Source organism: Lutra lutra, chromosome 8 (genome assembly GCF_902655055.1).
Source record: "Lutra lutra chromosome 8, mLutLut1.2, whole genome shotgun sequence".
In the NCBI taxonomy this organism is placed as follows: Eukaryota; Metazoa; Chordata; class Mammalia; order Carnivora; family Mustelidae; genus Lutra; species Lutra lutra.
This window is the reverse complement of record NC_062285.1, coordinates 67,044,031-67,061,998: the sequence shown is the minus strand read 5'-3', so window position 1 is coordinate 67,061,998 and position 17,968 is coordinate 67,044,031. Positions and strand designations below refer to the sequence as shown.

At 37.9% G+C, this 17,968-nt stretch overlaps 1 protein-coding gene across 12 annotated transcripts in view; it reads left to right on the top strand.

Annotated features, from left to right (window-relative positions):
• Positions 1-17,968, top strand: part of LOC125107801 (mucin-19-like) — a 103,113-nt gene that overhangs the window by 34,337 nt on the left and 50,808 nt on the right. For all 12 annotated transcript variants that reach the window (XM_047743229.1, XM_047743225.1, XM_047743224.1 and 9 more), the window contains 15 exons: positions 485-579; positions 1,214-1,340; positions 8,744-8,990; positions 10,008-10,060; positions 10,158-10,258; positions 10,499-10,650; positions 11,139-11,277; positions 12,361-12,465; positions 12,560-12,754; positions 13,538-13,777; positions 13,850-14,006; positions 15,002-15,127; positions 15,974-16,115; positions 17,198-17,232; positions 17,777-17,806. In XM_047743229.1, coding sequence (XP_047599185.1) covers positions 485-579; positions 1,214-1,340; positions 8,744-8,990; positions 10,008-10,060; positions 10,158-10,258; positions 10,499-10,650; positions 11,139-11,277; positions 12,361-12,465; positions 12,560-12,754; positions 13,538-13,777; positions 13,850-14,006; positions 15,002-15,127; positions 15,974-16,115; positions 17,198-17,232; positions 17,777-17,806 — 1,944 coding nt within the window. The remainder of the gene's footprint in view (positions 1-484; positions 580-1,213; positions 1,341-8,743; positions 8,991-10,007; positions 10,061-10,157; positions 10,259-10,498; positions 10,651-11,138; positions 11,278-12,360; positions 12,466-12,559; positions 12,755-13,537; positions 13,778-13,849; positions 14,007-15,001; positions 15,128-15,973; positions 16,116-17,197; positions 17,233-17,776; positions 17,807-17,968) is intronic.

The following is a 17,968-nucleotide window of genomic DNA, read 5'->3' as shown; positions in this document are numbered from 1 at the left end:
AGTCTGCTGATCTCTCTCCCTCCATTCATTTGGCTCTCTGTCTCTCTCAAATAAATAAATAAATAAATAAATAAAATCTTTTAAAAAATAATAAAAATTTAAAAGGAAAGATTTTGGGGGCACCTGGGTGGCTCCATCGTTAAGCGTCTGCCTTCTGCTCAGGTGTTGATCCCAGGGTTCTGGGATCGAGCCCCCTCATTGGGCTCTCTGCTCAGTGGGAGGCCTGCTTCTTTCTTTCTCCCTCTCCCACTGCTTGTGTTCCCTCTCTCACTGTCTCTCTCTCTCTCTGTCAAATAAATAAATAAAATCTGTTAAAAAAAAGATTTTGTCTGTTTAAGGTGTTTCTTTTATCATGTTATTTTTATATATATTGATCATAAATTAGATATGCTACAGCAGCACTTTAAAAACATAATTATACTTATTCAATTAAAAATTTTGACATTTTTTTGTACTAATTTTGAGTGCATGAATTTTCTTCCAGAAAAATTTGCTGAAGAGCATTGTGGAATTTTTCTTGATTCAGACGGGCCTTTTGCTTCCTGCCATCCAGTTGTGAACGCTAAACCATATTATGAGGTATGTGAATGTCTAAGATTAACAGTGCTTTTTGTGAAATATTTTGATAGTATCAATAGAAGTCTGTAGGCATTAAAAATTTTCAAATAACAGGCATTATCAGTAGATTAAGACATAGGTTGGGGCGCCTGGGTGGCTCAGTCGTTAAGCGTCTGCCTTTGGCTCAGGTCGTGATCCCAGGGTCCTGGGATTGAGTCCCACATTGGGCTCTCTGCTCAGCGGGGAGCCTGCTTCCTCCTCTCTCTCTGCCTGCCTCTCTGCCTGCTTGTGATCTCTGTCTGTCAAATAAATAAATAAAATCTTTAAAAAAAAAAAAAGACATAGGTTTAAATTTAACATGGGATTCCACTAATTTATTTAGTTGTTAGATATACCAATTAAAAAAATGGTACTGGAAAATAACCCCAAATGAGAAAAATCTTGAATAAGTTTCTCTTTGATCTTTTCTAAGTTCTTTGAAAACTCAGTTAATAATTGATTTTATACTTTGCTTATTTTGAAAAGAAATAGTTTCCGAAGTTTTAAGACAGATCCTTTTTCAAGGAACAGAAGTTGTTATGAGCTGAATGAAGATACCCAGTTTACCTGTTCATGTGAATATTTTAGTAATGTAAAATACACTTATTTCTTAAAGGAATGCAAAAGGTACACTTGTACTTGTGAAAACAGTGAAGACTGCCTGTGTACGGTTTTTGGCAACTATGTGAAAGCATGTGCTGAGAAAGAAGTATACATGGTGGGATGGAGAACCGGACTGTGTGGTAAGCAGGACAGGGGTGTTTAGATAACTCTCTTCTTACTGTTACTATAGCGCATGCGTGTGTGTGTGTGTGTGTGTGTGTGTGTGTGTGTGTAGTTTAGAAACCCGTATTTACAAATTTGTACTAGGTTCTTTCAAAGGTGATTTTCTGTTATTTTAGAAAGTATGTTTGTGCGATCCTTGTATTTTTTACATCTTGATTCTTTTATCTTGATCTAATATATTCATATTTATTTTATTTTATTTTAATTTTATTTATTTATTTATTTTTTATAAACATATAATATATTTTTAGCCCCAGGGGTACAGGTCTGTGAATCGCCAGGTTTACACACTTCACGGCACTCACCATAGCACATACCCCCCCCCCCATGTCCAAAACCTCACCCCCCTTCTTCCAACCCCCCTCCCCCCAGCAACCCTCAGTTTGTTTTGTGAGATTAAGAGTCACTTATGGTTTGTCTCCCTCCCAATCCCATCTTGTTTCATTTATTCTTCTCCTACCCCCTTAACCCCCATGTTGCATGTCCACTTCCTCATATCAGGGAGATCATATGATAGTTGTCTTTCTCCGATTGACTTATTTTGCTAAGCATGATACCCTCTAGTTCCATCCACGTCGTTGCAAATGGCGAGATTTCATTTCTTTTATGGCTGCATAGTATTCCATTGTGTATATATACCACATCTTCTTTATCCATTCATCTGTTGATGGACATCTAGGTTCTTTCCATAGTCTGGCTATTGTAGATATTGCTGCTATAAACATTCGGGTGCACGTGCCCCTTCGGATCACTACGTTTGTATCTTTAGGGTAAATACCCAGCAGTGCAATTGCTGGGTCATAGGGTAGTTCTATTTTCAACATTTTGAGGAACCTCCATGCTGTTTTCCAGAGTGGTTGCACCAGCTTGCATTCCCACCAACCGTGTAGGAAGGGTTCTCCTTTCTCCGCATCCTCGCCAGCACCTGTCATTTCCTGACTTGTTAATTTTAGCCATTCTGACTGGTGTGAGGTGATATGTCATTGTCGTTTTGATTTGTATTTCCCTGATGCCGAGTGATATGGAGTTTTCCACCCCCTCACTTCATATCTGGAGGTGTCTTTGGGTCTTTTAATCTCTCCTTCTATTTTCAATGATAGCCTAGCTGGATATAGTATTCTTGGCTGCATGTTTTTCTTGTTTAGTACTCTGAATATATCATGCCAGCTCTTTCTGGCCTGCCAGGTCTCTGTGGATAAGTCTGCTGCCAATCTAATATTTTTACCATTGTATGTTACAGACTTCTTTCCCTGGGCTGCTTTCAGGATCTTCTCTTTGTCACTAAGACTTGTAAATTTTACTATTAGGTGACGGGGTGTGGACCTATTCTTATTGATTTTGAGGGGGGTTTCTCTGCACCTCCTGGATTTTGATGCTTGTTCCCTTTGCCATTTTAGGGAAATTCTCTCCAATAATTCTCTCCAATATACTTTCTGCTCCCCTCATTCTTTCTTCTTCTTCTGGAATCCCAATTATTCTAATGTTGTTTCGTCTTATGGTGTCACTTATCTCATGAATTCTCCCCTCGTGGTCCAGTAGCTGTTTGTCCCTCTTTTGCTCAGCTTCTTTATTCTCTGTCATTTGGTCTTCTATATCGCTAATTCTTTCTTCTGCCTCATTTATCCTAACAGTGAGAGCCTCCATTTTTTATTGCACCTCATTAATAAGTTTTTTGATTTCAACTTGTTTAGTTTTTAGTTCTTTTATTTCTCCAGAAAGGGCTTTTATATCTCCCGAGAGAGTTTCTCTAATATCTTCCATGCCTTTTTCGAGCCCGGCTAGAACCTTGAGAATCGTCATTCTGAACTCTAGATCTGACATATTACCAATGTCTGTATTGATTAGGTCCCTAGCCTTCGGTACTGCCTCTTGTTCTTTTTTTTTTTTTTTGGTGAATTTTTCCGTCTTGTCATTTTGTCCAGATAAGAGTATATGAAGGAGCAAGTAAAATACTAAAAGGGTGGCAAAGACCCCAGGAAAATATGCTTTAACCAAATCAGAAGAGATCCCAAATCATCGGGGGGAGAAAGGGGATAAAAAGAGGTTCAGAAAGAAAAAAAGAGAGGTCTACCAAATGACGACTTCCTCTTGCACACAACCGGTGTCCTGTCCATGTCTGGATAGCATTTCCTGTGAAATCAGATCTTAAAGATGGATCATCAGGATCAGTAATATGAAAGAACAGAAGTTTAGGGGGGAGGAGTCAAGATGGCGGAGAAGTAGCAGGCTGAGACTACTTCAGGTAGCGGGAGATCAGCTAGATAGCTTATCTAAAGATTACAAACACCTACAAATCCAACGGGAGATTGAAGAGAAGAAGAACAGCAACTCTAGAAATAGAAAATCAACCACTTTCTGCAAGGTAGGAGTGGCAGAGAAATGAATCCAAAGCGATGGGAAGATAGACCGTGGGGGGAGGGGCCGGCTCCTGGCAAGCGGCAGAGCAACAGAACACAAAATCGGGACTTTTAAAAAGTCTGTTCCGCTTAGGGACATCGCTCCAGAGGCTTAACCGGGGTGAAGCCCACGCGGGGTCAGCGTGACCTCAGGTCCCGCAGGGTCACAGAAGGATCGGGGGTGTCTGAGTGTCGCAGAACTCACAGGTATTAGAACGGGGAAGCCGGCTACAGAGACAGAGCCGAGGAGTGACTCTCAGCTCGGGGTTACCTTGAACCGGTTGCAGGCTCGGTCAGCTCGGAGCGCGGCCGGAGGCCAGGGTGGCGGGAGTCATTGGGCGCTGTTCTCTGGGGGCGCACTGAGGAGTGGGGCCCCGGGCTCTCGGCTCCTCTGGGATGGAGACCCAGAGGCCGCCATCTTCATTCCCGCCCTCTGGAACTCTACGGAAAGCGCTCAGGGAACAAAAGCTCCCGAAAGCAAACCCGAGCGGATGACTCAGCGCGGCCCCTGGTAAGGGCGGTGCAACTCCGCCTGGGGCAAAGACGCTTGAGAATCACTACAACAGGCCCCTCCCCCAGAAGATCAGCAAGAAACCCAGCCAGGACCAAGTTCACCTACCAAGGAGTGTAGTTTCATTACCAAGGAGAGCAGCGGAATTCCAGAGGAGGAGAAAGCAAAGCACGGAACTCATGGCTTTCTCCCCATGATTCTTTAGCCTTGCAGTTAAATTAATTTTTCTTTCTTTTTCAATTTTTTTTCTTCTTCTGCTAAATTTTTTAACTTTTACCCTTTTCTTTTTAAACATTTTTTAACTAGTTTATCTAATATATATATATATTTTTTTTTTCCTTTTTATACTTTTTCTTTATTGGTTTTATTTTTTTAATTTTTTTTTTCTTTCTTGCTGAACCTCTTTTTATCCCCTTTCTCCCCCCCCCCCACGATTTGGGATCTCTTCTGATTTGGCTAAAGCATATTTTCCTGGGGTTGTTGCCACCCTTTTAGTATTTTACTTGCTCCTTCACATACTCTTATCTGGACAAAATGACAAGGCGGAAAAATTCACCACAAAAAAAAAAGAACAAGAGGCAGTACCAAAGGCTAGGGACCTAATCAATACAGACATTGGTAATATGTCAGATCCAGAGTTCAGAATGACGATTCTCAAGGTTCTAGCCGGGCTCGAAAAAGGCATGGAAGATATTAGAGAAACTCTCTCGGGAGATATAAAAGCCCTTTCTGGAGAAATAAAAGAACTAAAATCTAACCAAGTTGAAATAAAAAAAGCTATTAATGAGGTGCAAACAAAAATGGAGGCTCTCACTGCTAGGATAAATGAGGCAGAAGAAAGAATTAGCGATATAGAAGACCAAATGACAGAGAATAAAGAAGCTGAGCAAAAGAGGGACAAACAGCTACTGGATCACGAGGGGAGAATTCGAGAGATAAGTGACACCAAAAGACGAAAAAACATTAGAATAATTGGGATTCCAGAAGAAGAGGAAACAGAGAGGGGAGCAGAAGGTATATTGGAGAGAATTATTGGAGAGAATTTCCCCAATATGGCAAAGGGAACAAGCATCAAAATCCAGGAGGTTCAGAGAACCCCCCTCAAGATCAATAAGAATAGGTCCACACCCCGTCACCTAATAGTAAAATTGACAAGTCTTAGTGACAAAGAGAAGATCCTGAAAGCAGCCAGGGAAAAGAAGTCTGTAATGTACAATGGTAAAAATATTAGATTGGCAGCAGACTTATCCACAGAGACCTGGCAGGCCAGAAAGAGCTGGCATGATATATTCAGAGTACTAAACGAGAAAAACATGCAGCCAAGAATACTGTATCCAGCTAGGCTATCATTGAAAATAGAAGGAGAGATTAAAAGCTTCCAGGACAAACAAAAACTGAAAGAATTTGCAAATACCAAACCAGCTCTACAGGAAATATTGAAAGGGGTCCTCTAAGCAAAGAGAGACCCTAAAAGAAGTAGATCAGAAAGAAACAGAGACAATATACAATAACAGTCACCTTACAGGCAATACAATGGCACTAAATTCATATCTCTCAATACTTACCCTGAATGTTAATGGGCTAAATGCCCCAATCAAAAGACACAGGGTATCAGAATGGATAAAAAAACAAAACCCATCTATATGTTGCCTACAAGAAACTCATCTTAAACCTGAAGACACCTCCAGATTTAAAGTGAGCGGGTGGAAAAGAATTTACCATGCTAATGGACATCAGAAGAAAGCAGGAGTGGCAATCCTTATATCAGATCAATTAGATTTTAAGCCAAAGACTATAATAAGAGATGAGGAAGGACACTATATCATTCTCAAAGGAACTATCCAACAAGAAGTTCTAACAATTTTAAATATCTATGCCCCTAACGTGGGAGCAGCCAACTATATAAACCAATTAATAACAAAATCAAAGAAACACATTGACAATAATACAATAATAGTAGGGGACTTTAACACTCCCCTCACTGAAATGGACAGATCATCCAAGCAAAAGATCAACAAGGAAATCAAGGCCTTAAATGACACACTGGACCAGATGGACATCACAGATATATTCAGAACTTTTCATCCCAAAGCAACAGAATACACATTCTTCTCTAGTGCACATGGAACATTCTCCAGAATAGATCACATTCTTGGTCCTAAATTAGGTCTCAACCGTTATCAAAAGATTGGAATCATTCCCTGCATATTTTCAGACCACAATGCTCTGAAGCTAGAACTCAATCACAAGAGGAAATTTGGAAAGAACCCAAATACATGGAGACTAAACAGCATCCTTCTAAAGAACGAATGGGTCAACCAGGAAATTAAAGAAGAATTGAAAAAATTCATGGAAACAAATGATAATGAAAACACAACGGTTCAAAATCTGTGGGACACAACAAAGGCAGTGCTGAGAGGAAAATATATAGTGGTACAAGCCTTTCTCAAGAAACAAGAAAGAAAAAAAGAAACAATTAAAAAAAGAAAACGAATAAAGAAAAAATATAAAAAAATATATATATATTAGATAAACTAGTTAAAAAACGTTAAAAAAGAAAAGGGTAAAAGTTAAAAAAAATTAGCAGAAGAAGAAAAAAATTGAAAAAGAAAAAAAAATTAAATTAACTGCAAGACTAAAAGAATCATGGGGAGAAAGCCATGAGTTCCATGCTTTGCTTTCTCCTCCTCTGGAATTCCGCTGCTCTCCTTGGTATTGAAACTGCACTCTTTAGTAGGTGAACTTGGTCCTGGCTGGTTTTCTTGTTGATCTTCTGGGGGAGGGGGCTGTTGTAGTGATTCTCAGGTGTCTTTCCCCCAGGCGGAATTGCACTGCCCTTACCAGGGGCCGGGCTGAGTAATCTGCTCGGGTTTGTTTTCGGGAGCTTTTGTTCCCTGAGCGCTTTCCGTAGAGTTCCGGAGGATGGGATGAAAATGGCGGCCTCCCAGTCTCCGGCCCAGAGGAGCCGAGAGCTCAGGGCCCCACTCCTCAGTGTGCCCTCAGAGAATAGCGCCCAATTACTCCCGTCTCCCTGACCTCCAGCCGCGCTCCGAGCTCACCGAGCCTGCAACCAGTTCAAGGTAACCCCGAGCTGAGAGGTTACTCCCCAGCTCTGTCTCTGTAGCCAGCTTCCCCGTTCTAATACCTGCAAGCTCTGCGACACTCAGATACTCCTGATCCTTCTGTGACCCTGCGGGACCCGAGGCCATGCTGACCCCACGTGGGCTTCACCCCAGTTTAGCTTTTGGAGCGATGTCTCTCAATGGAACAGACTTTTAAAAGTCCTGATTTTATGCTCCGTTGCTCTGCTACTTGCTGGGAGCTGGCCCCTCCCCCCCACAGTCTATCTTCCCGTAGCTTTGGATTCACTTCTCCACCAGTCCTACCTTTCAGAAAGTGGTTGATTTTCTGTTTCTAGAATTGCTGTTCTTCTTCTCTTCGATCTCCCGTTGGATTTGTAGGTTTTTGCAATCTTTAGATAAGCTATCTAGCTGATCTCCTGCTACCTGAAGTAGTCTCAGCCTGCTGCTTCTCCGCCATCTTGACTCTTCTCCCTCTAATATATTCATATTTAAATAAGAGCAGAATATATGTGTGTTTAGGTATGAACATAGGTTTCTGTTCAGTTTTATATCCTGAAATTTAATTTTCCCACTCCTACTACCTTTTAAAATGATAGCTAAATATTAATAACATTTTATTTTACTTATTTATTTTAAAGATTTATTTATTTCAGAGAGAGAGAGAGAGAGAGAGAGTGTGTGTGTGTTTGTGTCTAGCAGGTGCTGTGGAAGGATAGAGGGAGAGGGAAAGGGGAAGTAGACTCCCTGCTGAGCACAGAAGTAGGACTTGATCTTCCTGCCTAGAGATCATAACCTGAGCTGAAACCAAAAGGCAGATGCTTAACTGACTAAGTCACCCAGGTGCCCCAGTATTAATAACATTAAAAAAAAAAAAACAAATAAAAGTAAGTAAAATAGGGGCTCAACTATCATATTTATTTAATCTTGCTTTGTTTTAAATATTTATTGCTGTATTTGAAAATGACCAGAAAAATACTTGGCTTATCAAAAAAAATTATAGAAATAAATCTCTTGTAGATCATACTTACTATCTCATTGCCCATATCCAATCAATAAAGTCTGTTAAGTTCATCCCCTAAATTTCTCTCAAATCCATTCACATCTCTTCATCTCTATGGGTGCCACCCTAGTTCAAAAAAAAATTCTTTTTTTTCTCCTGGGTGATTGTAATTGCCTCCTTCAATCGCTTTTTCTAAAAAAAAAAAAAAAAGAAAGAAGTGAAAAATGAGAATAGAATATAACTTTTTCTTGATTATTCATAACCTCAATTGTGAATAATTCACTATAATATCTATAAATATCAAGTTGAAGTAAAATTGCTACTTTTCCTGTATATACATATTTACTATTTTTTATTCCTATACCAACAGATTCCTCTTGTCCAAGTGACCTCGTTTTCAAGTACAATATAAAAGCCTGCAATGAAACTTGTCGATTATTGTCAGAGAGATATAGGAGCTGTGATATAGAAGATGTTCCATTTGATGGATGCACTTGCCCTGATGGAATGTACCAGAATAATGAAGGGAATTGTGTTCCAAAATCTCAGTGTGACTGCTACATAAATGGCAAGGTCATTCAACCAGGCAAACTCATCAATATTAATAACAACAGATGGTATGGAAATTATATATATATACTTGTTATGACTTCAAAATGAAGGGACTGTCCTTTTCAGAGAAATAGTTTGGCTAAAGTCTTCCTTAGACCTGTCACATTTTTTAAAAAAGATTTTATTTATTTATTTGACAGAGATCACAAGTAGGCAGAGAGGCAGGCAGAGAGAGAGGAGGAAGCAGCCTCCCTGCTGAGCAGAGAGCCTGATGCAAGGCTTGATCCCAGGGCCCTGAGATCATGACCTGAGCTGAAGGCAGATGCTTAATGAATGAGCCGCCCAGGCACCCCAAAGATTTTTTTTTTTAATTTATCATTTGACAGACCAGAAAGAGTGCACAAGCAGGGGGAGCAGTAGGTAGAGGCAGAGGGAGAAGCAGGCTTCCCACCTGAACAAGGAAGCCCAACACAGGGCTCGATCCCAGGACCCCGGGATTATGACACGAGCTGAAGGCAGAGGCTTTAACACACTGAGCCACCCAGGCGCCCCGACCTGTCACATTTTAAATATTGTATTTCATATTGAAGTTAGTTATTGTTCCCTTTAACCTAAAGTGATCACTGCATCATAATGGCTCTAACTGATGTATTCTACTCTTGTTTGGTTTTAAATACCAATAGAAAAACATTCAGCAGTATGTATTCTACATACATACATACAGAGGATGCAAAATGATTTTATGTACAGACCATGCTTTCTAGTTGTATCTCAACATTCATCATTCAACAAGCACTTATTAAATAGATATTTGCCATGTGCCAGGCCTTGTGCTGAGGGCTGGAGTTTCAAAGATGAATAAACACTGTCTTGGACTCATAGAACCTTCCTTGTATGTTCCTATAATATGTACAATGCTCTATCTTCTAACTGGGTACATGTCGTATAGTTTCTGGGGCGCTGTGTCTCATTCATCTACTTGTGATAAAACTTGTGAATGAGGGGTTAAAGTTGCTCTAATGGTGTATTAAGAAGTTGTCATTGGAGTTTGAAGTTTAAATCAAACTTTCTTCTATTTCCAGTGTCTGTCGGGATGGAAATTTTCTTTGCCAGACTCCCATTAGTTCAGCCCAACGTAAGTATTGAAATCATGATGCAGACTTAATAGATCTGCTTGGGTTAAAATATGCAGATCAAGAGGCTCTTGATTAACAATTTCTTTTATCCTGCAGAGAATTGTTCTGGAGGGGCTGAATATGTTGACTGCAGGGGCCCGAGGGCACGGAGAAGAGTTGACAGTAAATGTGGTGCTTGGAACTTGCCTGGTTTTGATGTAAGTACCATGGCATTGCCGTTTAGCCTTTTTAAACTTTTAATTGTGTCAGGATAGAAGCAAACTAAAACATCAATGAAAAATAATGAGAAGGTCATATTTACTGTGTTATTTTGACTTGTCAAATATTGGCTCTAAATGTATACGTGGTCTTTATATTTATGTATTATAAATTAATGCTGATACTGTGACATGTTAAAGCAGTACCTTATGTTGTATATTTTATATTTATTCCCATAGGAGAACTTGCCTTGCAAAGCTGGGTGCTACTGTCCAGTAGGCATGGTTCGAAATTCTAAAGGGAACTGCGTCTTTCCTGAAGACTGCCCATGTTCTTTTGGTGGAGGGGAGTATGAACAAGGAAGTGTTACCTCAGTTGGCTGCAACAACTGGTGCATAATAAAGAATTTCTATTTTATATGTTTTGGATATTAGAAATTATAGTCTGCTCTTATTTTTACAAGAAAGAAGTCATTCTTTGGTATATGTGGAAAACAATAGTTAAATAGTTTAAAGTGATTTTTTAAATATAAATTTTAACTTTTAAATTGTTCTATTGAAGTATAGTTGACATGCAATATTATATTAGTTTTAGGTGTACAGCATAGTGATTCAACAGTTATATACATTAAGAAATGCTCATCACAGTGGTGTGGTTACCATATGTCACTGTACAAAGTTATTACACTATTATTGACTATAGTCGCTATGCTGTACTTTTTGAAATAGAAACTTTATTTGGCATTTTATGTGGTGAACATCATATAGTATAATGAAGACAATTACAAAATTTAAATCAATACAGAACAAGGCCTTTTGTGCTTCTTTATAAAAATACTATGAGTATGTGAATCTTGGCATAATTTTTTTTAAATTTTAGTACTTGTGTAAAAGGATCTTGGAGCTGTACACAAAATAAATGTCAAACCGTCTGCCACATCTATGGGGAAGGTCATGTTAGAACTTTTGATGGAAAAAGTTACAGCTTTGATGGTCTCTGCCAATATTCATTTGCTGAGGTAATGACGAATGTGTTTTATCACAATTTTTTTATACTTAATAATAGTTACTTATTTGTAGATTAACTCTGGAGAATTTTACTCTCAAAATGTGAAATTAAAAAAAAAATGGTCCCTTAAAAGTTTCTCAAAGGCAGTAAAATATAACATCATATCATGCTGACTTGGGAGGCAGTAGGCCTAGATTTCAGTTGTAGCTCTCCTATTTCTCTGATGTGACTATGGGCATATTCCTTAATCCCTCTGTGTCTCAGTTTTCTTATCTGTAAAATGGAGATGGAAATTGCCCCCACTGGAAACCAAATTAGGGCAAATACTGGAGCACATACTAAGTGCTCAATAAATGTTAGACATCCTTATTTTAACAACAGCACTATCAACAAGAATGACAGTTACTCTTTTATGAGCACTTCTTTGCCAAGCAAGTTTATTACAACTAGTCATTAAAGTACTCAGAGGTTGATAGTATTATCTCTATGATGCAGATGAAGAAATTGAGATTTAGAGACGTTAAGCAACGTGAACTGCTAAGTAGAAAATGCCATATTCAAACCCAGATCTCTGTCATTCCAGAGTCCATGATCGTTACATGCTGCCAAGCTGCTTCTAAGTCACATCTAATTGCTGAAATTTGGATTATTTTGTATTTATGCATTAGGTTTGGTTGAATGTCAAGTTTCATAAAAACCACTAAGGGGGAGAAAAATACCTTTATCCAGCTATTTATAGAGTCTATAAATAAATCATTGATTATAAATTACATTATATAATTTAAATTCTTAAATATATGTGTATACACAAACACACACACACACACACACACACACACACCCCTATGGTATAATTCTGAACTTGTGTACAAGTAACAGGAAAAGGATCAATTGAAGACCAGTTAACTAGGTTGGAGTCCAGCAAGACTACCTATCTGTATATATGGTTAAACTCTTGTCTTTTGGAAATTCTATGGTAATTTATTGAGTTTAATTTATCACTATCTAAGAATTACTTGTCTGGTGCCAATATTGTAATTGAGTTTCATGTCCCTGGTATTTATAAACTGTTATTATAATTTACTTCTTAAAGGATTATTGCGGTCGGGAAAGTGGCACATTCCGTATTTTAACTGAAAGCGTCCCATGCTGTGAAGATGGGCTTACGTGCTCAAGAAAAATCATAGTTGCTTTTCAGGTAAAGTACTGTTTCTCTTTACGTACTTTTTCTCTCAGATTTTGAGTGGCCAGATAAAACTGATATTATCATAAGTCTGTTTTTTAATTTATAGGATCAGAATGTTGTCTTGCATGATGGTAAAGTAACAGCCTCCAAAATTACAGAAAGTAAGGACTGTGGGCTCAGTGAAAATACATATTCCGTACATACCGTTGGCCTGTACCTGATTCTAAAATTTTTAAATGGGATAACCATAATTTGGGACAAGAATACAAGAGTTTCTGCTATACTGGATCCTCGCTGGCATGTACGTATACCATTAATAAGTGATTAATGGGGAAGGAAAATAATTTCTGTTTCTGAGAATTAGAGACAATTCATCTGTGGAAAGTGAGAGAGTGATAGTTTCTCTCTTAGAGCAAGTCCTCCACATTTATTCAGTCTTATCATGAAACATGAAATATAGTCAAAGATGATAGAATCTGATGAAAAATAAATGCAGTAAACCTGAAGCATTCTAGTTTAACTATGCTTGGTTACTTGAGATTATTTTATAATACAATTTTAAGGTAGCTGGTGAATGTATAAAATTAAATGTATTTCTTGGAGCAAATGTTCTAAGAACCTAAGAGTATACTCCTCTGTGCTTTAAAGATAGTAAATAGAACTAGTTTTTAACAATTATTAATACATTTATCTTAGTTGATAGATCATTTTGTGATACAGGATGTCTTGGATTAAATAGGAGCAGAATCTTACCCACAGATTCTAGTTTTCTTCCAAAATTTGTAGTTGAAAATAGATTTATGGTAGGGTCACCTGATTGGCTCAGTCAGCAGAGCACATGACACTTGATCTCAGGGTTGTGAGTTTAAACTCCACGTTAGGTATGGAGCCTACTGAAAATAAAATAAAATAAAATAAAATAAGATTCATGATACTATTTTTAATCATAATTTCCTCACCTACCTGTCTCTATATATGACTGTCGTGCAGCTTACTTTGTAATTTTCCTTTCTGATCTCATCTCTCAGTATATCTATTTCCCTGGTACAACCATCCTGTTAATTTCCCTTTCTGATCTCTGTAGGGCAAAGTGTGTGGTCTTTGTGGAAACAACAATGGTGATCTCAAGGATGATTTCATAACAAGGCATTCATCAGAAGCTATTGGAGCACTGGAATTTGGAAATAGTTGGAAAACGAGTCAAAAATGTGCAGACACAGCAGCACAATATTTCCCATGTGACTCAAACCCATACTGTAAAGCCTGGGCTGTGCAGAAATGTGGGATCATCAGGGACAGCATCTTCAAAGAATGCCACCACAAGGTAGTATGGCTCTGAGAGCAGTAACCCACACAGGTTTTGCTCCCAGAAACTCATGTGTTATGCTCTGTCTAGGTGGACCCTGAAGCTTACCTAGAAGCATGTATTGAAGAAGCCTGCTCATGTGACATGGAGGGGAAGTATTTGGGATTCTGCACGGCTGTGGCCATGTATGCAGAGGCATGCAGTGCAGTTGGAGTCTGTGTCTCATGGAGAAAACCAGATCTCTGTCGTAAGTCAAGTCCATAGGTTGTTCTTTAAAAATGTCATTAGGTAGAATTGTTTTGTTAGAGAATCAGTCTTCCCCTCAGATTTCCTATGAAATACACATTCTTGTGCCTAAAAAGTTTTAAAAATATGTTACTATGTTAATGATGGGAAAACTACCTATTTTAAAACATACACCCAACACAACGCATCAAGTCAATTTTTGTTGCAAAAGTTCTTATGTTAACAGGGGAACAATGAAACACTGATGGAAAATCTCTCTTACTGATACTTACATGAACAATGAACTGTTGACTTATCTGAGAACTGTCATATATCTGTAAACATTTACCGCATCTACTACTTTGGGTTGAAGTCCTCAGACATTATTTTAGAAATTTTACAGAGTGCTAGTCAAGACAAACTGTAAAATGAGTGTAAACGGAATCTTGATATATATGGAATGTGATAAATTTAGTAGAAATCAGTCAACTCTCTCCCCTCTAATGGAAAACATTATGAGAGAAAGTATGACAAATGAAAAATATTGATATTGAATCCACATTTTATTCAATTTATCATGCAAACCGTGATATTGAAATTTTTAGTTACATCATTTAGGAATGGTTATTTACATACATACTAAAGGAGCCTGATTTCTGCAGAGATTTATTTTTGTAATTTAAGCTTGAATATTAGAACTATGAATCTGGACTACAACCTAAAATATCTCAAAATGGAAAAATCAACATTTATTTTCTACCTCAAACCAACCTTAGCGTGAGATGTCAAAGGAAAGTGCTGTTTTGATCCTATATGCTTCCTCTCCTTTTTCATGAGCTATTGTGGCTCATATGGCAATTTGGATAAAGCCAAAAGGACTTGATAAGACAGAATGATATACTGTAGGTCTGTATATTGTTAATATCATTCAAAATCCCTTTTAAAAATGTTGTGGAAAAATGAAAGTGAAAATCATCATATAATGAATGACAATAATTTGAAATGATTCAATTATAGCTGTTTTCTGTGATTATTATAATGGACCTGGGGAATGCAGTTGGCGCTATGAACCTTGTGGTACAGTAACTACAAAAACATGCAGAGATCGAGTTATTGGCCAGAAATTTTCTGCAGTTTTAGAAGGTAAGGTGTATTTTAGTAATATCCTCAAAGTAGTGCAAATTATATCGATATTTTACAACTGAAAAATGTTGTTCATTTCTGCCAATTCAGAGTCTTACATTTTGTAATTTGATGTATAGGTATTCCTATTTATTATGACATTAATATTTCTACATTAGAAACATTTTCTCCAGACATAAATTATCTATTTAATAAGACAGATGGTGGGGGAGAACACAGTGGTAGGATCCCATTGTCAGTTTTTATGCCTTTCATTAGACAATATAATTGGTTGAGAATGTAGTTTCAGAATGCAATGTATAATATAGTCCAGTTAACACTATCCCACACTTAAATAGCTTTTTCTTCTTACCATCACATATCTCAAATGGAAGAAGTGTCAAGAAAACAAGATGATGCTTAAACTTCCCAAAGTCACCTCTGTTAGATCCCAGGCTTTGGAGTCTTGTCAACTCATTTTCTTATGGCGTTTGGATCTTTGTCTCTCCTTATTAAAATAGATATTTAGAACTGGCTTTCACATTTCAAGATATGTGTTTATCAAAGCCTTGTATTATGTTCAACATCATGCCATCATTAAGGTAGCAAATCATTTTAAAATACTTTAGGAAACATTTTAGAAAAAAATAAATCAGCCAAAATTTGTAAGTTCTTAGTTCTTTGGTTAATACTCCATTGCAAGAGGATCTGAATCCTGTTCAATTTTATATTTTCACTAAGAATGTGATGTCGTTTTGCTATTATCTACTTCAGTTCATGTGACCACTTATGTAACTTTACAAACATAGAGCGTGATATGACAAGTTTCTGGAAATAGAAATGTAACACAGTTCATTTTTCATTCAGGTTGTTATGCTAAGTGCCCGGATAATGCTCCTTATCTGGATGAGAACCTCATGAAATGCGTCCGTTTATCTGAGTGCAGCTGTTTCTATAACGATATCGTACCAGCAGGTGGAGTGATTCAGGATAACTGTGGGAGAACATGGTACATTCTCTACTAACTTTCCAATGAGCTATTCTGTTTCTTATATTTCTTACATTTTCATTCAGAAAAAAAATTTTAAAAACACATATATAAATTTTAGCTCTCTTATTTCTAAATGAGAAGGCCTGTATTAGGTTGAGTTCTTTGTCAGTTATGCTAGTTATTTTGAATTTTCATGAAATCCACATATCAATAAATGGTTTGTTGAATCTTATAATACAGTTGATAGGACAGAAAATATCAATTGTAATTTTAGGTAAGAAGAAAGTTTTGATTCTGTAAATGTAAGATCATGTTTATAGGCTTCAGACAGTGACATGGAAGCAGAGGGGAAGTCTAGACTAGAACTGCATGGCCATCAGCGTCATGTTTGAAGCTGTAAACGTAGGAACCAAATGTAGGAACTATTTTTTTACTGCAAAGCATTCCTTCAGGTACCAAGAATGCCTCAATGAAATGATTATGAATAATAATACAGCACACACACAAAAATAAACATGTTCCTGGGGAAACGATGATTTAATGTGCTCTTAGCTTTGGTTTTTTTTTTTTTTTAATAGTTATTTTTTTTTTAAAGATTTTATTTATTTATCTGACAGACAGAGATCACAAGTAAGCAGAGAGGCAGGCAGAGAGAGAGGAGGAAGCGGGCTCCCTGCTGAGCAGAGAGCCCGATGCGGGGCTCGATCCCAGAACCCTGGGATCATGACCTGAGCCGAAGGCAGAGGCTTAACCCACTGAGCCACCCAGGCGCCCCAGCTTTGTTTTGACTTTCACGATTAGACAATTTGTTGTTTTAAATTTGGGAGGGGGCACCTGGGTGGCTCAGTGGGTTAAGCCTCTGCCTTCGGCTCAGGTCATGGTCTCGGGGTCCTGGGATTGAGCCCCGCATTGGGCTCTCTGCTCAGCAGAGAGCCTGCTTCCCTTCCTCTCTCTCTCTGCCTGCCTCTCTGCCTACTTGTGATCTCTGTCTGTCAAATAACTAAATAAAATCTTTAAAAAAAAAAAAAGAAATAAATTTGGGAGGTCTATGTAATAAGGAGTTAAAATTACAACCTCTTTTTTTAAAACATAACTTTCAGCTATTGTATCGCAGGAGAATTGGAGTGCAGTGGTGGTGAGTTCTTGTTTTTTGCTCTAATTAAATTAGGGAAGGTGAGGTAAAGGCTGTGGGTTCTTTTCAGATCCTCAGCAGCACAGGAGTGGGTACTTGGTGGTTTTGACTGCTCTTCCCTCAGTGGTTTGGGACAATTCCACTGCAGCGTATTTGTTCGTGTCCCATCATTTCAAACCAAGGTTGCAAAGGCTTTTCCAAGCTGGGAAACTGAGGCAGTTCTGGGGCTACATGGGAGCCCCTGCCTATCTGTAGGCTCTGGGAATTAAGGGAGTGAGACATCAGTCCAAATTGTTTCAAAAAGGGATGGAGTGAAGGGTGAGGATTAGATAGATAGAATTAAATAATTGAAGGATCACTCATGAGCAACAGAGATCTTAAGGATAAATCTCAATAAGCTTTAAAAGAGTACATGAGCTACTCCCTGTCTTGTATTAGAAATTGCAAGAAGTAAGATGAGATACTGATAATTCATGGGCAATTTGAGATTTAGATTTTTCCACAATTTTTCATTCTTGTTAATAATAGTAGTTTATCATAATTTCAGATGCTGCTTCTGCAAATTCGACATTCACAGGTAAAATCATAATGGTTTACAATGTGTATTTCTGATTTCTTTTTGTAGATGATGCATTATAGTTTCACAATAGTCTGTGCCAGTTAAAAGTATGCTGGTAAATCTGTAACAAAAAAGAATGAACAGTTACTAGAGAATCTGTCAAAATATTATTTCACTATA